Source organism: Suncus etruscus, chromosome 11, assembly GCF_024139225.1.
Source record: "Suncus etruscus isolate mSunEtr1 chromosome 11, mSunEtr1.pri.cur, whole genome shotgun sequence".
Lineage (NCBI taxonomy): Eukaryota > Metazoa > Chordata > Mammalia > Eulipotyphla > Soricidae > Suncus > Suncus etruscus.
Window position 1 is genome coordinate 8,146,629 of NC_064858.1, and position 15,553 is coordinate 8,162,181.

General features: G+C 51.0%; 1 protein-coding gene across 1 annotated transcript in view; it reads left to right on the top strand.

Annotated features, from left to right (window-relative positions):
* The first annotated feature begins 10,067 nt into the window (after nucleotides 1–10,067).
* CRTC3 (CREB regulated transcription coactivator 3) overlaps nucleotides 10,068–15,553 on the top strand; it is a 79,116-nt gene continuing 73,630 nt past the window's right edge. The window contains exon 1 of the mRNA XM_049783296.1: nucleotides 10,068–10,199. Coding sequence (XP_049639253.1) covers nucleotides 10,068–10,199 — 132 coding nt within the window. The remainder of the gene's footprint in view (nucleotides 10,200–15,553) is intronic.

Sequence of the window (15,553 nt, forward strand, 5' to 3'; positions counted from 1 at the left end):
GCCTGCCAGGAGCTATTTCTGAGCAGACAGCCAGGAGTAACCCCTGAGCAATGCCGGGTGTGGCCCAAAAACAAAAATAAAAACAAACAAAAAATGAATCCAGGGGGGCCAGAGAGATAGCATGGAGGTAAGATGTTTGCCTTGCCTGCAGAAGGACGGTGGTTCGAATCCCGGCATCCCATATGGTCCCCTGTGCCTGCCAGGGGCGATTTCTGAGCGTAGAGCCAGGAGTAACCCCTGAGCGCTGCCAGGTGTGACCCAAAACCAAAAAAAAAAAAAAATGAATTCAGGGGCTAGAGAGTTGAACAGCAAGTAATGCACTCACCTTGTATGTGGATGACTCGGGTTCAATCCCCACACACCATAAGATCCCTCCAGGAGTACACTCTGGATATGGGTCTCCCCCACCCCCAAAAATAAAGAACTCAGACAACAGAGACCACTAATGAAGGACCAGAAGAAAATTGCAAATCAAAGTAACCTATAACCTATTCTGGTAACAGAATGCTCAGGAACCACTGCTGGCATTGTTCCAGAAACTATGTGGGATGCTGGGGATCGAATCTAGGTTGGCCACATACAAGGCAAATACCCTCCCTACTTGTTGTACTATCACTCTGACTTCTCAGCTGAACTAGTTTCTGGGGTCGTTCTGGCATTGCTCCAGGGGGACCATGCAGTGCTAGAGATAGAACTCAGGATCTTTCAGGAAAAACGTGTTCTGATCTACTGAGTAGTCTCTGGTCTATTTCTATTATATATATATATATATATATATATATATATATATATATAGAGGGGTTCACACCCGACAGCACTCAGGGGTTACTCCTGGTTCTGTGCTCAGAAATCACTCCTGGCAGGCTTGGGGGACCATATGGGATGCCAGGAAGCGAACCACTATCCTGGGTTGGCTGCGGGTAAGGCGAACACCCTAACACTGTGCTATCTCTCTGGCCCCTACTGTGTTTTTTTGTTTTGTTTTGTTTTTTGTTTGTTTTGTTTTTGGTCACACCCAACAGTGCTCAGGAGTTACTCCTGGCTCTGCGCTCAGAAATCGCCCGGGTAGGCACGGAGGACCATATGGGATACCAGGATTTGAACCACCGTCCTTCTGCAAGCAAGGAAAATGCATTACCTCCATGCTATCTCTTCGGCCCCTTTTTTTTATTGTTGTTTTTTGCTTTTGGGCCACACCGTGTGATGCTCAGGGATTGAATTACTCCTGGCCATACACTCATCAATCAGTCCTGGCTCTGGGGACCATAAGGGATGCCAGGAATCAAATCAAGGTCAGTCCTGGATTGGCCGTGTGCAAGGCAAACACCCTACCGCTGTGTTATTGGTCTGCCCCCATTACTAAATTTTTTTTTTTTTTTGCTTTTTGGGTCACACCCAGCAGCGCTCAGGGGTTCCTCCTGGCTCTATGCTCAGAAATCACTCCTGGCAGGCTCAGGGACCATATCGTACCACCGTACTTCTGCACGTAAGGCAAACGCCCTACCTCCATGCTATCTCTCCGGCCCCTATTTTTTTTTCTTACAAATATATTTTTAATCTCTAAAAACTTTCTTCAGGTTGCTGAATCTTTCTTTTTCTTTCTTTCTTTCTTTCTTTCTTTCTTTCTTTCTTTCTTTCTTTCTTTCTTTCTTTCTTTTTCTTTCTTTCTTTCTTTCTTTCTTTCTTTCTTTCTTTCTTTCTTTCTTTCTTTCTTTCTTTCTTTCTTTCTTCTTTCTTTCTTTCTTTCCTTCCTTCCTTCCTCCCTTCCTCCTTTCCTTCCTTCCTCCCTTCCTCCTTTCCTTCCTTCCTCCCTTCCTCCTTTTCTTCCTTCCTTCCTTCCTTCCTTCCTTCCTTCCTTCCTTCCTTCCTTCCTCCCTCCCTCCTTTTCTTCCTTCCTTCCTTCCTCCCTCCCTCCCTCCCTCCCTCCCCCTCCCTCCCTCCCTCCCTTCCTTCCTTCCTTCCTTCCTTCCTTCCTTCCTTCCTTCCTTCCTTCCTTCCTTCCTCCCTCCCTCCTTTTCTTCCTTCCTCCCTCCCTCCCTCCCTCCCCCCTCCCTCCCTCCCTCCCTTCCTTCCTTCCTTCCTTCCTTCCTTCCTTCCTTCCTTCCTTCCTTCCTTCCTTCCTTCCTTCCTTCCTTCCTTCCCTTCCTTCCTTCCTTCCCTCCCTCCCTCCTTTCTTCCTTCCTTCCTTTCTTTCCTTTTTTTTTTTTTTTTTGTTTATGGGCCATACCTAGCAGTGCTTAGGGGTTACTCTTGGCTCTGTTCCCAGAAGTTACTCCTGACAGACTGGGGACCAGATGGAATGCCGGGGTTCGAACCTGGGCTGGCCATGTGCAAATGCCCTACTCACTGTGCTATTGTTCCAGCTCCTGAATGTTTCTTTTCCCTAAACACTTTTGCCTCTCCGCCCCCCCCAAAAAAAGGGAAAAATAGAGAAAAGGGAAGACAATTAGAAGAGCAGTTAGGAAACCCATACACGGGACCGGAGAGATAACATGGAGGTAAGGCATTTACCTTTCATGCAGAAGGTCATCGGTTCGAATCCCGGCATCCCATATGGTCCCCCGTGTATGCCAGGAGCAATTTCTGAGTATGGAGCCAGGAAAAACCCCTGAGCACTGCCGGGTGTGACCCAAAAACAACAAAAAAAAAAAAAAAAAAAAAAAAGAAAAGAAAAAGAAAAAAAGAAACCCATACACAGGGCTGGAGAGATAGCACAGCAGTGTTTGCCTTGCAAACTGATCCAGGACCTAAGCTGATCCAGGACCTAAGGTGGTTAGTTTGAATCCCGGGATCCCACATGGACCCCCGTGCCTGCCAGGAGCGATTTCTGAACAGATAGCCAGGAGTAACCCCTGAGCACCTTTGGGTGTGGCCCTAAAACCAAAAAAAAAAAAAAAAAAAAAGGAAACCCATACACTAGCTAACTGAATTTCTGGAAAGAGAGATAAAAGAAGAAATGATTACAATGATAAGATAGTTTCCCAGTACTATAGCAAAAGCCTGTCTCCACACATACTCACTGATAGCACCATGATCCTTCAAATATTAAAAATATCAGGACATGGGCAGGAGTGATAGCACAGCAGTAGGGTGTTTGCCTTGCATGTGCCTGACCTAGGATGCACCCAGATTTGATCCCAGACCCCCCTAAGCCTACCAGGAGCAGATTTCTGAGCACAGAGCCAGGAGAAACTCCTGATCACTGCTGATGTGGCCAAAACAAACAAACAAACAAAACAAAAAACAAAAAAAAAAACAAAAAACTGGGGCCGGGCGGTGGCGCTAAAGGTAAGGTGCCTGCCTTACCTGCGCTAGCCTAGGACGGACCTCGGTTCGATCCCCCGGCGTCCCATATGGTCCCCCAAGCCAGGAGCGACTTCTGAGCGCATAGCCAGGAGTAACCCCTGAGCGTCACCGGGTGTGGCCCAAAAACCAAAAAAAAAAAAAACAAAAAAAAACAACAAACCATCAAAAATATCAGGATGTGGGGGCCAGAGAGATAGCATGGAGGTAAAGCATTTGCCTTGCATGCAGAAGGTCAGTGGTTCGAATCCCAGCATCCCATATGATCCCACGAGCGATTTCTGAGCATAGAGCCAGGAGGAACCCCAGAGTGCTGCCAGGTGTGACCGAAAATACCCCCCAAAAATCAGGATGTGATAGAACTTTTTGCATGTGTGAGATTTGGTTTCCAGCATGTCAAAAAAGCTATCTTTTTTTTTTTTGTTTTTGTTTTTGTTTTTTTTGTTTTTGGGCAACACCCAGCAGTGCTCAGGGGTTACTCCTGGCTGTCTGCTCAGAAATAGCTCCTGGCAGGCACGGGGGACCATATAGGACACTGGGATTCGAACCAACCACCTTTGGTCCTGGTTCGGCTGCTTGCAAGGCAAACGCCGCTGTGCTATCTCTCCGGGCCCCAAAAAAGCTATCTTTATAATTAAATACTAGCCTCATGGAACAGAGAACACACTAAAGAAAATGTCATGGGCCTGAGAGGGCTCAGAGGGCTGGATACAGGCTTTGTAGATGCAGAAGGTCTGAATGTGACCTGGCATCACATGATCTCTGAGCACTGAGCCGAGAGTATCCCCAGATATGGCTAGATAGACATCACCTCAAAACCAAAGTCAATGAGCCGAGTGACAGCACAGCGGTAGAGCATTTGCCTTGCACACTGCCGATCTGATATGGGGCCATGTTTCATTCCCAGCATCCGATACGCCCCCTCCCCATTCTGCCAGGAGCGATTTTTGAGCGCAGAGTCAGGAGTCACTCCTGAGTGCTGCCGGGTGTGGCCCAAAAAACGAAAACACACACACACAAAAACCCCACCAGAGTCAAATGAAGCCAAATAAAATTGTCAAAAAGCCCAGGTCACTCACAGAGACTGGAAAGATCGTATAGTGTTCACCTTGCATTAGAGAGGTTCAATTGACCCATATCCTGTATGGTATCCTGAGCACCAACAGGAGTGATCCCAGGACACAGAACTAGGAGTGAGCCTTGACCACTACCCAGTATGGCCCCAAAACAAGCAATAACAAAAAAAAAAAAAAAAAAGCTCAGGTCAGAGTGGAAAAGGGAACTGAAACAGTGGCCCTTCCCAGCAGCCAAGCTGGAGTGGCAGGGAAGCAATGAACCTGAGGGGTGATGAAAGGGGTTCCGGGGAGAAGGTGGTTCTTATTCAAACTCAGATCCTGAGGGGTAGAGGAAGGGGTTCTGTGGAGAAGGTAGCACTCACACAAAGTCTCAAGGGTTCTGTCTATCCTGTATCCAATTGCTTGGGAAACGGGGAGAAGAGGTCAAAAATGGAGCGAGGGGGGCCCGGAGAGATAGCACAGCGGCGTTTGCCTTGCAAGCAGCCGATCCAGGACCAAAGGTGGTTGGTTTGAATCCCGGTGTCCCATATGGTCCCCCGTGCCTGCCAGGAGCTATTTCTGAGCAGACAGCCAGGAGTAACCCCTGAGCACCGACGGGTGTGACCCAAAAAAAAAAAAAAAAAAGGAGCGAGGGGCAGACTGTCGAATGGAGGTGGGGACTCAGGGTGTCCAGGGTGGAGGATGGCCAGTGCCACACAGGGACGTCCCCATCTGCTAAGGGATCGATCATTGGCAGATGCAGTGATGACTCTCAGTTCTTCAGAATTTCAGAAAGATGACCAGGAGGCTCTGGGGTGGTAGACACAGGGCTGGAAATTCAAATAGAAGTCAGCTGTTAGGAAAAGATTTATAATGGGTTGAGGGAAAGTCTAAGTAAATTTAAAATGGTGGGCCCAGAGAGATAGCACAGCGGTGTTTGCCTTGCAAGCAGCCGATACAGGACCTAAGGTGGTTGGTTCGAATCCCGGTGTCCCATATGGTCCCCCGTGCCTGCCAGGAGCTATTTCTGAGCAGACAGCCAGGAGTAACCCCTGAGCACCGCCGGGTGTGGCCCAAAAACAAAAAACAAAAACAAAAAAACAGAAAACTGGAGCCAGAGTGATAGCTCAGTGGTAGGACGTTTGCCTTGCATGCAGATGACCTGGGACAGACCCAGGTTGGATTCCCTGCATCCCATATGGTCCCCCAAGCCTGCCAGGAGCGATTTCTGAGTGCAGAGCCAGGAGTAACCTGAGCGCCACAGGGTGTGACCAAACTCCCCCCACGAAAAGAAGGAAACTTTTTTTGGGGCCACACCCAGCAGTGCTCAGGGGTTATTCTTGGCTCAGTGCTCAGGAGTCACTCCCAGTGGTGCTTGGAGGACCATATGAGGATGCTGGAGAGTGACTCTGGTTGACTTGATGTAAGGCCAGTGTTCTCTGCCTTATACATTATACTATCTCTCCAGCTCCTGGAGGCAGTTATTTATTTATTTATTTATTTATTTATTTTTGGTTTTTGGGTTACACCCAGCGGTGCTCAGAAGTTACTCCTGGCTCTGTGTTCAGAAGTCTCTCCTGGCAGGCTCGGGAGAACCATATGGGATGCCGGGAATTGAATGGTCCGTCCTGTGTTGGCCCCGGGCAAGGCAAATAAATGCCTTACCACTATGCTATCACTCTGGCCCCTGGAGACAGGGTTGTTTTTTTTTTTTGGGGGGGGGGCATATCCAGTGATGCTCAGGTGCTACTCCTGGCTATGCGCTCAGAAATTGCTCCAGGCTTGGGGGACCATATGGGACGCTGGGGGATAGAACCGCGGTCCCTCCTAGGCTAAGGCGGGCAAGGCAGATGCCTTACCCCTTGCACCACCGCTCCGGCCCCAAGAGACAGTTTTTAAATAAAAAATAATTTTTACAAAAAGTGAATTCAGGGCCGGAGAGATAGCACAGCAGCGTTTGCCTTGCAAGCAGCCAATCCAGGACCTAAAGTGGTTGGTTCGAATCCCGGAGTCCCACATGGTCCCCCGTGCCTGCCAGGAGCTATTTCTGAGCAGATAGCTGGGTGTGGCCCAAAAACAAACAAACAAACAAACAAATAACAAAAAAAAAGTGAATTCACTTTGGGGGCCAGAGAGGTAGCATGGAGGTAGGACATTTGCCTTGCATGCAGAAGTACAGTGGTTCAAATCCTGGCATCCCATATGTTCCCCCAAGCCTGCCAGGAGCGATTTCTGAGTATAGAGCCAGGAGTAACTAACTCCTGAGCACTGCCAGGAGTGACCCAAAAACCAAAAACCAAAAAAAAAAAAAAAAGTGAATTCGCTGTGTAAACACTTAATATTGGTAGGGTAAAAATGATCAAATAGCTACATTAAAAGAGTAGGAGCAGGGGAAATTAAGTTTTTGGTGAGGTAAACAATAGTCAGCACTGACTTCTTATGACAATATGGTTCAGGAACTGGTAAGTTGAAATGCCAAATGTGGTGACTGTCCAACTCAGTGGCCAGCAGGCATTTCTCAGAGGCAGTGGCTGCTTTCCTGGCCAGATTCTGCAGCATGAGGCCAAAGTTATTTCTACCTTTTACCTTGAATCAGCATCTGCTAGCCGACAAGTCCGAAGGTCAGTATAAGAACATTTTTTTCCAGTACGAAAGGAGTTTAATTTATTTCATTTTATTTATTCGGTTTTGGGGCCATACCCGGTGGCACTCAGGGGTTACTCCTGGCTCTCAGAAATTGCATCTAGCTGGCTCAGAGGGCCACATGGATCGAACCCCGGTCCATCCCGGGTCAGCCGGGTGCAAGGCAAATGCCCTACCATGTGCTATCTCTCTGACTAAGATAATTATTTTATTTTTAAGCTTCTGGGCCCATCTGGTGATGCGCAGGGATGACTCTTGGTGGTGCTAAGATGGAAGGTTGGGTTGACTGCAAGGCAAGCTCCTCCCTGGTGTGCTGTGGCCCCAAGGACTCTCTGCACTTTCCCTCTCTAGAGTAAATTCTGTGAAAGGAAACCTGGTCACTTGAGAACTTTGTAAGAGAAGCAAAGTGTTTCCCTGCATCCAATGTCCTTTTTTCTTCCTCTTTTCCCCTCTCTTTCAGTTTCTTGGGACACACACGGTTGCTCAGGATCAGGGCAGGACCACATTGGGGGGGGGGCATGTGGAGACGGAACCCAGGTCAGACAGGTGTGCAAGACCTTCTCCGTTGGGCTGTCACTCTGCCTTACTATGCTCTGATGTAGGAAGTGCAGGGCTAGGATGTTGACAATGTCATGGATATTGTTCCTGTCACAGATGTTGTTTATGTCATGGGAATTGTTAATATCATGGATGTTGTTCATGTCATGAATGTTGTTAATATGAGCTTTAATATCATGGATGTTGTCAATGTCATGGGTGCTGTTCATATGTTAATATCGTGGATGTTATAACATCAGAGACTTGTCTATGAGTTGTATTAATATCATGGATGTTGTTAATGTCACAAGTACTGTTCATATTACTTTTGCGGCTCCTCTGGGAGCTCCCAATTCCTCGTGTACTGGCCCCAGAATCCGAGTCTGAACTTCTTGGGAATTCTGTGCCCATCCACAGCAGCCAGGCTGGCAGCAGCACAGGGACCCTCCGGGGCATTTGGGGACCTTGAGGTTTCCCTGGGTTGGCACCTGGCTGAAGTGGAGAGGACAGCAACTTGAAAAAGGGGCAAGGGCCTGGGAAAACATGTGGCCAAGGCTCACGGCGTCTTGTCTTGGGGTTTGTGCATCCAGAGATACTAAGGACGCCGCCCACCCCAGACTCACGTAGGAGGACACAGCGTGGACTGGACTGCGGGCCCCGTGATGGTGCCCACTCCTGGGGCTGATCATGGAGTGTGGGCACTGAGTGCGAGCGATGGGTGGGGTGAATATCCAGGGGTGACAACCCTCTCCCCAAAGGTTGTCACAGAGGTCCGGGAGAAAGCCAGTTCCATCAAGGAGGGGTTGCTTGCCTTCCTTCCAGGTGGCCAACTCGGGTTTGATCTCAGAGGGTCCCGGGAGCCAGCCGGGGTGGGCTATGGAGAAAGCAAAAGCCCAGTCAACCCCCAAGGCCCGAGCCAGAGCAGGGAGGGGAGGTGGAGGGCATCTACCTGGCATGTGGCTGGCGTGGGTTTGATCCCTGCTGTCCATGAGGGTCCCAGTCAGCCAGCCGTCAGTCAATCATCAGTTGTCAGTCAGTCAGCCATCAGCCAGTTGTCAGTCGTCCATCAGTCATCAGTCGTCAGTCAGCCGTCAGTCAGTCAGCCATCAGTCAGCCATCAGCTGTCAATCATCAGTTGTCAGTCAGCCGTCAGCCAGTTGTCAGTCGTCCATCAGTCATCAGTCGTCAATCATCAGTCGTCAGTCAGCCGTCAGTCAGTCATCAGCTGTCAGTCAATCATCAGTTGTCAGTCAGTGGTCCGTCAATCATCAGTCGTCAGTCAATCGTCAGTTGTCAGCCGTCAGTCAGTTGTTAGCCGTCTGGCAGTCAGTTGTCAGTCAGTGGTCCTCAATCATCAGTCGTCAGCCATCAGTTGTCAATCATCAGTTGTCAGTCAGTCGTCAGCCATCAGTCGTCAGTCCTCCATCAGTCAATCGTCCGTCAGTCAGTCATCAGTCGGATGAACTACTGACCACTGACTGACAGCTGACTGACCACTGTCAGACTGACGATGGACTAACAACTGACAGTGGTCAGCCAGCCAGCCAATTGTTAGTCGAAAGTCAGTCAGTCCATGGTCAGTCTGACAGTGGTCAGCCAGCTGTCAGCCAGACAGCCGTCAGTCAGTTGTCAGTCAGTCTTCAGTCAATCATCAGTTGTCAGTCAGCCGTCAGTCAGTGGTCCATCAGTCAGTCATCAGTCGTCAATCATCAGTTGTCAGCCAGCCAGCTGTCAGTCAGTTGTCAGTCAGTAGTCCATCAGTCAGTTGTCAGTCAGTGGTCTGTCAGTCAATCATCAGTTGTCAGTCAGTGGTCCATCAGCCAGTCATCAGTCGTCAGTCAATTGTCAGTTGTCAGTCAGTGGTCAGTCCTCCATCAGTCAATCGTCCGTCAGTCAGTCATCAGTCGGACGGAGTACTGACCCCTGACTGACAGCTGGCTGACCACTGTCAGACTGACGACGGACCGACAAGTGACGGCGGTCAGCCAGCCAGCCAGCCAGTCGTTGGTCGGAAGTCAGTCAGTCCGTCGTCAGTCTGACAACGTCAGCCAGCTGTCAGCCAGCGGCCAGTAGTCCGTCCGCCAGTCATCCGTCGGTGGTCAGCCGGTCGTCAGTCGCCGGCAGCCCGTCCGTCAGTCAGCGGCCAGCCACCCCCCGAGGCGCCGAGCCCCGAACAGCCGGCTCCCACCGCGCCCGCCCGCCCGCCCGCGCCGCCAGGAGCGCGCAGAGGGCGGCGCGGCGGGCGTGGGCGGCGGCGGGGCGGGGCGGGGCGGGCGCGCTCTCGCGGCGAGGCGAGGCGAGGCGAGGCGAGGCGAGGCGAGGGAGGCGAGGGGAGCCGGGCTGGGCCGAGGCGAGGCGGCGCCTGAGCCGGGTGCGCCCGCCCGCCCGCCCGCCCGCCGGCGGCCGGACGACGCAGGGGCTCGGGCTCCGGCTCGGCGCAGCCACCGGGGCCTGGCGTGGCCTGGCGCGGCCTGGCCTGTGCTCGCGGGCGCCGGGCTCTGCGGAGCGGGACGGTCCGGCCGGGCCGCCATGGCCGGCGCGGCGGGCTCGGGCGGCGCCAACCCGCGGAAGTTCAGCGAGAAGATCGCGCTGCACACGCAGCGCCAGGCCGAGGAGACGCGGGCCTTCGAGCAGCTCATGACCGACCTCACCCTGTCGCGGGTGAGCGCCGAGCCGCGCCGAGTCGGGTTGGACAGACACGGCCACAGGCACACACGCACACGCACACACTCAGACAGACAGACAGACAGGCGGAGGTCGCGCGCGGGCCCGGGGCGCTCGCTCGCTCGCTCGCTCGCTCGCTCTGCAGGGCGCCTGAGGGGAAATCGGGGCCGGCGTCCCCTGAGGGGGACCCGGGGGGGGGCGGGCGTGGACGAGAGTCAGGGCAGCCTGAGGAGGGGAGCCTGAGGGGGAATCTGGGGGGCGGCCTGAAGGGAGCCTGAGGGGGGCAGCCTGAGGGGCGGCTAACGGGGAGCTGCCTGAGGGGAACCTGTGGGGCGGGCCCGAGGGGAGCCTGAAGGGGGACGGCCTGAAGAGAACCCGAGCGAAGCCCGGGGGAACCTGCCCGGGGCGGCCTGACGGAGAAGCCTGAGGGGGAGTCCGAGGCCCGGCCGACGGGCGGCTTGAGGCGACTGGGAGGCGAGCGAGGACGAGCGAGCGAAGCGAGCGCCCTGAGAGGGGCCCGAGGGGCGGCGCGCGGGAGGAAATTCCCCAGAGCCCGGCGGGCGGCGGCCGCGGTGCCTCCCCCGAGCCCGAGCTCGTTCGCCCGGGCCCCCACTCCAGCCCCAGAGTGCGGGCGACGGTGGCACCGGCCGGGCACGCTGGCCTTGAAGGACAGCGCTGGCAGGCTGGGGGGGGGGAGACACCTGCACCTGCAGATGCTGGGGTGGGGTCTCCCCGAGTTTGGGGGGAAAGCTTCTTGAATCTGTTTGCAGACCTCACTTGGGCATTTCGTCCCCAGCAGCAGCGTTGTCCTGTTCGCCGCCTTTTGAAGTCCATTCGATGCGTAGGACAGTGGAGAAGTTGGGGTGCAGTTGGCACCGCGCTCTGTGGGGGCTCCCTCACTCTGCCCCTCACGCCCACCTGCCGAGGCTGGGCATCACCTGGCCTTGACGGATGGTGTTTCGGTGTGCGAAGTTAAGTGGGGCCAAAGGAAACATTTCTTGTGCTTTTCTTGTTCGGTGGAGGAAAAGAGACCGAGGAGGAGGATGGCAAGAAAACAACATTGCCCCGAGTTCGCTCTCTTCCGACCCACGTTGGAATTGGGGCTTCTGCAAGGTTCCAGGGTGAGCAGATGAGAGCGTGGATAGGGAGAGCGCAGGGTAAAAGCTCAAACGTATGTACAGACGAGGGCCTGTGTCGTCATGGGTTATTTCCATGCATACATATGTAGGCAGCCATGCACACACAGATGCCAACAGACGCCCCTCTAAAAAGCGTATCACACACTCCAGAGTTGGCTGTCCTATGATGCAATGAATTCATGAACCCCTTCATGAATCCCCTTCTCTGAGAGAGGAGACCAATAGCACCCCAGCAGATTCTCTGAGAAGCAGCTCTTCTCTTCACAGTCTTCCTTGAGAGGCACTTGTTTGGCTGGAGAGACCATCAAGGGGGTAATGAGCTTCCTTTGCTTAGGGCTGACTCTGGATCTAGCCCCACCATCAGATGGTCCCTGGAGCACAGAGCCAGGGAGTAGCCCCCTACGCACCAATGGATGTGACCCCCCAAATAAATGAGTTTTGTTACTCAAAACATAAACTTAGCTACAGTTGCTTGCGCTTGATAGAGACATTGACAACACATGGGCAAAATAAATTTTCAAGTGAATTCAAATTAATTTGTTTAATTAGTTAACTTAATTAATTTGTTGCATCCATTTGATGTGACAAATGCTTATTTGGTGAATGGATTGGATTTTCTTCGTTGAACTGGGTTCTCACCTCCAATAAACAGATTCTCTTGAACTTCGTAAGAAATGCTCGCTCCTGTGATAGCACATTTTTGTTTGTGACTCCGAGCAGCACCAGTGGTGTTCAGGCTTTACTCCTAACTCTATGCTCAGGGATTATTCTGGATTGTGCTTGGGGACCTGATGCCAACCCTAGATGACTGCATGAGAGATCAAGTGCCTTGACCCCTTGAACTCTTTTTTTTTTTTTTTTTTTTTTGGTTTTTGGGCCACACCTGGTAATGCTCAGGGGTTACTCCTGGCTATGCGCTCAGAAGTTGCTCCTGGCTTGGGGGACCATATGGGACACCAGGGGATCGAACCGCGGTCCGTCCAAGGCTAGCGCAGGCAAGGCAAGCGCACCTTACCTTTAGCGCCACCGCCCGGCCCCCGACCCCTTGAACTCTTGAACTCTCTAGGGAGCCCCCCCAAAGAACAATTTGACCGCCATCTTTCTCTGTGCTGATTGCTGTGAAAGTATGATGCCACTTTCTTTAACCAGGTAGAGTTCATCATTTGCATCTTGATTCTGCCTGCATTCATCTCTGCCCATTGCAAGTAAAAGAATACTGCTGGTTCTGTTGTGTTCAGAAACCAAAAGGGCAAATACTGAATTTGCTTAGTAACTCTTATCTTTAAACTTTGGGGGTTATTTTCATGAAGAAATAAATCCCCAAACCAAGTTCCTAACAGAACTCACTCCAATCCCCACACATATGACTGCAAACCTTCAAAGGTGCAAAGATCCCTGATTGAAAAAATGTAATCCCGTTCATTTTTGGTAACCAGATGTACTTCTGTGCCTGTGCCTTTTGTTATTGTTTTGGGGGCCACACCCAGGAATGCTCAGGGATTACTTCTGGCTCTGCACTCTGGAATCACTCCTGCTTTTACTCAGGGGACTACATGCAAAGCTGCGCCCACTCCACTCTACTATCATTCTGGCTCCTGACATGCTTCCTGATTGGACAAATGAGACACTCTAATCTTTCTCTCTAAATCAGTATTGACCTACAAGTCCTTCTATATAGAATTTTCGGCCAGACTTCATAGTTGAAGGTACCCAGTAGGTGAGAAGGACTAGGCGTAGTAGAGAAATCTCTCTGACTTGAGATTTAAAGGCTTATCAGGAAGAGTAGTAGGGAAATTTTGTGAAAAGAATGTGAGAATTGGCTTGGTGATTTTTACTGGAATGGTGAAGAGAGAGAATAAAGTAAGGTCAGAAGCTGTTCCTTTGTTCACTAGTTTGTCTGTACTTGAGGGCCATGTTGCCAATGTGTGTGTTGCAGGAGGGGGGTGAAGACATGGTATCCTGCCTCAAAGAGCTCATTAATTTTCTCTGAAAATTAGTGTATGTGAAGGTAAGGATGGATGCTGAGATGTATTAGTGCATAAGCAAAACAGGATTTAATGGGGGAAGACTGTCATTTGACATGGAAAGAGCAGTTTGATGAATATTGTGAAAGGAAAGTGCAGTGGGATATCATCCCTCTCCTCGTGGCTAAAACAAGGGGAGGATGAAGAAGATATAATGTGCATACTTGTGTGTTGAACACACAGGTTTTTGGGAGCAGGAGTTTGCCCCATTTGAAAGGGGCTGAGAAGAGTACTTTGGTTTAAGAGCAGGTGCACAGGATCAGATCGTGAACACAGGATTTGGTCCTTGATCCTCAGGACAATGGAGCCATTGAAGGGGTTGAACTCAGGGAGGTTTGCATTTTAACTGGATGCCTCTAAGTCCAAAATGGTGGAAAGAAGTTTGGGCAGTGACAGAGAAACTATGTGAAGCTCCTAACAGCCTGGAGAGAAGATGATGGCACATAAGGGAGGCAGAGGCAAAAAGTTGGTACTATTATGGTAGAAAGGAAGGACCAGACCTGTGAACAGGTGAGGTCATTGAGGGAGGAACACTTGAGAATGATCCTATCTTTTAGACTTGAGCCATTTTTGTGGGGGGGGGTGTCACACCCGGCATCGTTTAGGGGTTACTCCTGACTATGCTCAGAAATCATTCCTGGCAGGTTCGGGGATGAGGGGACCATATGGGATGCCGGGATTTGAACCATTGTCCTTCTGCATGCAAGGCAAATGCCCTTCCTCCATGCTATCTTTTCCGGCTCTAGATTTGAGCCATTTTATGGTGTCATTGGTGGCAGCAAATTGTACTCAGGTATCAGGACATGCTTCATTTTTCTGTGCCTGTGAGACTTGTAAGTGACAGTCCTGCAGATGGTAGAAGTCTAGGCAAGTGGTGTGAACCCCGGGCATCTTTGGTGTGTAGCATAGGGCACTGATTTAAATGCTTAGGGAGAGTTTCTAGAAGAAATGTTGCAAATTAGTGGCCTAATTTCTTTTTCTTTTCTCTTTTTTTTTTGTAGGGGGGAGGGTCAAACCCTGCGGCGCTCGGGTTACTCCTGGCTCTGTGCTCAGAAGATGCTCCTGGCAGGCTCAGGGAACCATATGGGATGCTGGGATTCTAACCAGGGTCTGTCCTGTGTTGGCCTCGTGCAAGGCAAACACCTTACTGCTCAAGCCTATGGTTGCCTAATTTCTGATTTGATCTTCTGATGTGTGTGTGTGTGTGTGTGTGTGTGTTTCCTGAGGAGTGTGAGAGGGGGAGAGAAGGGCAGATGTTTTATCAAAAACAAAAACGTATGGCTGACGATGAATATTGAAATTTGACATGAAAAAGTCTAGTCTTGGGGGCCAGAGAGATAGTTGAACAGGATGAAGTGTGAGATTTGATGCCTGGTACTGTAAAATAAATCCTCACGTCGTGAAATCACCCCACACGCCATGTTTCCACCCCCAGGCAAACGGGTTTACTAAAGGTAGGGTAGTCGCAAAACATTAATAAACCAAGTCAGTCAGGAGAAAGTCACAGTCAGTTTGCTTTTCGCTTCATGTCTCTCTGCGAGCTTCAAGCCAGACTGCTCTTTATTTCTTCTCAGTACAAATTCATCCAGGTGGGAGGCTTTTACATACCAAAAGGCTAAGTGAAAAGAAAAGTGGAAATTGGGAGAGCACCTTTGTTTTGGGTGAATAGCTGGTGTCATCTCACCTGCTACATGGTCCCACAGCAACATCAGGAGCATACTGATAGACCCTGATACGGCGTACACTCCCCAACCAATACCAGCAGCCATCCCTGAGCACTGAGCCAGGAGTAGTTCCTGAGCACTGCTGAATTGACCCCTCACCCAATACAACAAAACGTATCTAGACTCTGACTTCTTTGGGGAAGTGAGGTTGGAAGTGGGGTATGTTTACACGCTCAGCAGTACTTACTCCTGACTGCTCAGGGATTATTTCTTTTTTTTTTTTTTTTTTGGTTTTTGGGCCACACCCCGTGACGCTCAGGGGTTACTCCTGGCTATGCGCTCAGAAGTTGCTCCTGGCTTCTTGGGGGACCATATGGGACGCTGGGGGATCGAACCGCGGTCTGTCCTAGGCTAGCGAAGGCAAGGCAGGCACCTTACCTCCAGCGCCACCACCCGGCCCAGGGATTATTTCTGACAATACTTGGGATCATAAACAGGATCAGTCAGGGTTGCCCTGTGCAAGG